This window comes from Plectropomus leopardus, unplaced genomic scaffold (assembly GCF_008729295.1).
Source record: "Plectropomus leopardus isolate mb unplaced genomic scaffold, YSFRI_Pleo_2.0 unplaced_scaffold2238, whole genome shotgun sequence".
NCBI classification, from domain to species: Eukaryota; Metazoa; Chordata; class Actinopteri; order Perciformes; family Serranidae; genus Plectropomus; species Plectropomus leopardus.
In genome coordinates, this window is record NW_024624248.1 from 1 (window position 1) to 5,542 (window position 5,542).

General features: G+C 40.6%; 1 protein-coding gene across 2 annotated transcripts; it reads left to right on the top strand.

Moving 5' to 3' along the window:
* Positions 1-96: 96 nt before the first annotated feature.
* On the top strand, positions 97-3,789 carry cd83 (CD83 molecule). 2 transcript variants are annotated; one of them, XM_042516035.1, is made up of 4 exons: positions 109-331; positions 1,101-1,329; positions 2,158-2,264; positions 3,094-3,789. In XM_042516035.1, exons 1-4 carry the CDS (start codon positions 179-181, stop codon positions 3,241-3,243), a joined length of 639 nt encoding a protein of 212 aa, XP_042371969.1. In that variant the 5' UTR covers positions 109-178; the 3' UTR covers positions 3,244-3,789. The 2 variants fall into 2 exon arrangements, with proteins under 2 accessions (XP_042371968.1, XP_042371969.1); XM_042516034.1 differs by lacking the exon at positions 3,094-3,789 and having other exon boundaries at positions 97-331; positions 2,158-2,772.
* Positions 3,790-5,542: the final 1,753 nt, after the last annotated feature.

Consider the following 5,542-nt stretch of genomic DNA (forward strand, 5'->3'; position numbering starts at 1 on the left):
TTTTTTCCCCATTTCTTGTTCACGTGCTCGCCGGCTTCTTCCCATGCTTTTGAAAGAAAGAAACCCTAATTTGTTCAGGTGTTTGTGTGAATAAAGTCTGTGTTGATGTTCATAGCGAATAATGAATTTTTTGGTGTTTAATGTGAAACCTCTTATATCAAAAATATTATAATAATTGATGTCTTCTCTGTGTGGCTCAGGCGCGTGCCTCTGTGCGGGCCTGTCAGTCAGCATGTCGGAGACGGTAACGTCCGTCGGCTCAGACTGCGTCCTGAAGTGTTCCGCCCAGCACAAACCCGGAGTCCAGTACAGATCACTGATGTGGTACAAGGTACAACCTCAGCAGACTTACAGCAGAAATACCTCATCATCGTGTACACTTCATGTGTTCAAAGTACTGAAAAAAGCTCCAGGGCGGGAAATAAGACGCTACATGTCCACATCTGATTGGCTGAGTGCATTCAAATGAAAAGACACTTTTACTTTCTGTTTCAAGTGCAGCATATGTTATTAATTACATAAAACATAGTTATAACAAATGCACTTTTGCTTTCTTTTTCAAGTGCAGCATGTCTAATGCATGACAGAATAAACAGTTAAACCTAATTTATGTGATCTGGGCATCACAGCAGCATTAGAAATATACATTATGCAGAGGAGCCAGGTGCACTGTGTTTAGTGTTTGCAGCAAACACCTGTCCACGTGTGCCTTAAATAAATTATTGAATATTAAATTAATATTTAAAAAAATATTAAAAATGAATAAAAATCCATCAACAAACACATACACAGAAAAAAACATATTTGATGATGTTTGATGATGTTTGATGATGTTTGTTGATGTTTGATGATGTTTGTTGATGTTTGTTGATGTTGATGATGATGTTTGATGATGATGTTTGTTGATGTTTGATATGTTTGATGATGTTTGTTGATGTTTGTTGATGTTTGTTGATGTTTGTTATGATGTGTTTGATGATGTTTTTGATGTTTGTTGATGTTTCGAATGTTTTGTTGATGTTTGTTGATGTTTGATGATGTTGATGTTTGATGTTTGTTGAAAGTTTGTTGATGTTTGATGATGTTTGATGATGTCACAGGTGGGGGAGCCTCCGTCCTCTCGTCTCTCGGGCCTCCTCACCAAGGACCTCCTTAACGGCACCACACGCTGGTACATAGGCTTAGAGCGAGAGGTGGATCTGCTGGGCGAGTCCCGAGACATCCTCCTGCCCAACGTGACGTGTGCAGACGCCGGCGTCTACGAGTGTCAACTGGCTGCACCCGTGGGCGAGAAGAACCGCGAGGGTCAGGTGCTCCTCACCCTGACAGGTAACAGTCTGAGATCAGCGTTAGGGTTACAGATTCTGGCTGCTGGTCGGGGCTGGGCTTTTTCAGCAGCAAGCAGGAGACAAATCTGAAGACAATGAAGTCAGTGTCCCAGTGAGCTCTGTGCTGAGAGACAAACTAGAGACACTTCACACTGTGACTGAGCCGGCCAGCAGGGGGCAGGATATCAGCTGTCTGTGCATGGAAAGGCAGATTTCAAACTGCTGCCAAAAATTCACTCATCCAGACTAAACTCTGACAATCTGCAGACTTCATCTAGACCGCAGAGAGATGCTGATCATGTATGTTTTTCAGATCAAATTCTGAAATGTTACACACTTAATCTATCATGACGGCAACATTTTATCAGTTTTTTTCATGAACCTTCAAGATTTATTTAGCAAGAATTTATATGTTTACAGCAGCGTTTACATTTGATGACGTGTAATTTTTGATCAATGCAAAACATGTGCAGATGGTTTGACAGTCTGAAGATGCCCTGCAGCGAGTTTGGTGTCAACTGAGTAAAAACTGATAGTGATAATGATAAAAAAACAGAGTGATGGACTTCATAATTTGTATCACAGTGAGGTGAACAGAAGTTTCTTCACATTTTGGCGTAAAAGCTGCAGCACATACGAACGATTTGTTATAAATTTTCAGACTTTTAAAATGCGGCCGGTCGCTGCAGCGCCACCATCAGGACTGTCAGCTTGTGTTTGCAGGTTTGACATGAGGCTGAACCGATGTGCATCGTGGTTCAGTCCTCTGCTGAAACAAAGAGAGTCCTGCAGGTTTGAACGTGACTTTAATGAGAGTTTTCTTTTTTAGATTGTGTCGACGGTCCCACAGAAGCAGACCTGGTGACCGACACGTACCTGGTCATTTTCGCGGCGGTGCTGCTGATGGTCACACTTTTGACCTTCTTCGTGAGCTACGTAAGTAAAGAATCCGCTCACACGAACACAGGAACCTGCAAACATTTCACCACGCGGCATTCACACGGTTTACCGTTACTCTCCTCTGATCACACGGTTTCTTCTCTTAACTCAACAGGAATATTCCTGAGTGACCGGGTTCATATTCAATCATCCCAAATTGTAACAAACAAAAAATAAACATTGTTTGTACCGCATCACTAACACAATTACTAAAAACTCAATCAGTATTAAGTGCAATGTTGTTATTCACCTCTCGCAGATCATGGCTTTTTTTAACAGGCTGACGTGTTTTTGTTGTTTTTTTTAATGAAAACTGGAGTAACCTAAATATAAAAAACAGTTTTACATAATTTTATTTCAATTAACGTTTTCTTTCTTTGGGATTGGAGCTTTCTTTGGTATGGCCTTAAAAAAAATTAAAAATTGAAAAAGAAAAAAAAAACTCAATTTGTTTCCCCCAAGGATGTTTCGAGGGGGAAAAAATGGCCCAATTTCTTTATTCAAAAGTCACCCAAAAATTTGAAAGAAACAAAAATTGCCTAAAATGTTTTAGGGGAAAAATTGCCTACATTTTTTTCTTTTAAAATCACCCAAAAATGTGACTTCAGACAAACAGTTTGAAGACATTTTACGGTTTTATTCAGTATTTTTTAAACGTTTGAATCCCGGACACCGTTTGCTTCAGCTGTTTGGGAGATGAGTGCGACACCTTTTCCGTGAACCTCCGGCTGTGATTTTGTGGACATCATCACATGAAAGTTGGTCACAAATATGCTGATGTGAAAATCTCACTTTTTATAAAGTGTCTCTGGTGTCTCATCCACAGGGCAGTCTGAAGAACATCCTCAGAGACAGAAACAAGAGGACAAAGAAAGAAACTTTACTGGACGCTCAGCTCAAACCGCTGGACAAAAAGGACTTAATGCTCATTTACACGCTGGGTCCCAAACCCACCACGAAGCACGTCTGCGTTTAAAGACGCTGCCGGAGGAAGAGCGGCAGAACCCAACAGGAAGAACCACAGATCCACGTGTCCTTAATTCATCTGTAACTGGTCCTCAGTTAGACTTTAACACTTCAAATCGTCACTCAGTTTGGACGCAGCAGCGGGAGGACGCCACCTTTAAACTCACCTGCAGCCTCATCACTGGGACTTTACAGGAAAATCCCTCCAACCAGCAACAACAAAAACTGGTTTAACTGGACTTTTCATCCCATATTTTCATTCAGTGATGCTCCAAATACTCTAGCAAAAACTGGTGAAACAGGACGAGGAGCTGGTTACCGGGGCGACCGGGGCGACCGGGGCTCAGAGGGCAGGGCGCGTACCCGCAGGTCAGGTCAGAGGTTTGAACCACGGGTCCTCCTGTCCACACATGGAAGTGTCCCCGAGCGAGACAAAAGGTTTGCTGAACAGCGGTCCCCGTGGCCACAAGTGACAATTATGGGATGTTTAATCCTTTAAAACCTGAAGCGACCTTACTTTTTTCTTGTGCTGCTTTCAGACGCCTTTTACAAGCGTTTAACCCTTTGAAGTCTGAGCACATTGGTGTGATTTTTAAAAAAAACATGAGGACAGAAAAGGCAACGAGCAACTTGATAAGAAACGTTCCTCAAATTGCAAGGAATTTGTATATTTATAAGATTATGTTTAAAAAGCTCATATATTTTTATTAAAACGAGTGACAGAGAGGCTCAAACGTCCCGTGGACTATCGTTTGGACATTTTCTGTGCTCATACTTGTGGCTCCTCTCAGACGCGGCGGTCTCTGTGTGTCTCTGAGAGCGAGCTCGTCCTCCGCGTCTCTTTCATCACCCGTGACGTGATGGAAATCTGCAGAGAGAAACGAGTCTGAGCTGATTTTTCCAAAGAGGAAGTGGAACTGATGAGGCGTGCAAACACTTTTACTCCGGTTATTTACATTTGACGTGACCTTTCTGGACGCAGAGGGAAACTCCCGACACTCACGCACGCACACACACACACACACACACACTCACACACACACACTCACACACACACACTCACACACACTCACACACACACACACACACACACACACACACACACACACACACACACACCCACACACACACACACACACTCACACACACACACACACACACACTCACACACACAGGCTGTTTTTTAATAATGTAGCACTTGTCTTTGATGATGTGAATGATTTGTTAAAAATAAATTAATTTAATTTAATTAATTTTAAACACTTTGTCTGGTCATGTTCATGTTTTTTTGTTTGTTTGTGGGTTTTTGTTGGTAATTTTCTGGTATTTTTATGTACTTTTGACTAAGCTCTTCGGCATATTTCGATCATTTCTTTCTATGTCAAGTGTCTCTGGTTTCAAAGGCTTAAAAAATTGGAATAATCTGAAGCTGAAGGCTGAGCGGAGGAGGAGTTTGACTCCAAAAACAATGACTGAAAACTTTTGGGTGTTTTTTGTAGGATTTCAGGTTCTTAGTGTGCGTCACATCAGATGTTTGTTGTTTCTTCGTGTTTGAAGTTAAAGTTCGGACAGTTGGAGAGTTTTTGTGAGAAATGGATTCTGGGATTAGTTTTGAATGGAGAAGAACTAAATGACGCAGATTGAACTTGCCTGAATGTATCTCACTGTCCCGTCTATGCGGCTGCTTTTATTCGTTATTTTCAATTTTTTTTAAATTTAAAGATTTTTTTATTGGTCTAAATTTGGTTTGTTGCTGAGCTTGAAAAGTGTTGCACGTTATTTTATCTGTGTGTGTTTTTAGTTTGTGGTTTTCATTACAGGAAACCGGTCGAGATGGGGAATATTTTGGGGGAAGTCCATCTGAAGTATTGCTTTGACACACTTTTCTGCGTAAATGAATCGCACGGCGGACGGGGAAATCTGTCTGACAAATTTATTCATTTAGTCAAAAATTCTGATCTGAAAACTGAAAATAGAAATAAAAAACAACAGATAAATGGAAGATTTCTTTTCTTCAAAAAACTTAAGAAATATCTGTAATGATGAGAAAATGCCTGTTTGATTGTTGTCTGTTTCATGTATGCCGTCAAAATGGGATTTGTTGTATTTTGTATTGCAAAATATTAAGGATTTACTGGTTAAGCTTTAGGTCTGCTAATGTACGGTGATCATTGTACTTTGTATTTTAACTGTTTTAAATTTTAATGTTCAAGGCACCACTAATGCTGCACTAACAACACTTGTGTTTCACTGAATAAAACTAGTGAAGTGTCTTTGAATTTGTCTGTTTTCTTAGCTGCATTATCAAA

Coding starts and splice junctions, on each gene's coding strand:
- cd83 (XM_042516034.1), top strand. CDS start 179: ATGTCTTCTCTGTGTGGCTCAGGCGCGTGCCTCTGTGCGGGCCTGTCA. Junction 332..1,100: donor GATCACTGATGTGGTACAAG/GTACAACCTCAG, acceptor ATGATGTCACAG/GTGGGGGAGCCTCCGTCCTC. Junction 1,330..2,157: donor GGTGCTCCTCACCCTGACAG/GTAACAGTCTGA, acceptor TTTCTTTTTTAG/ATTGTGTCGACGGTCCCACA.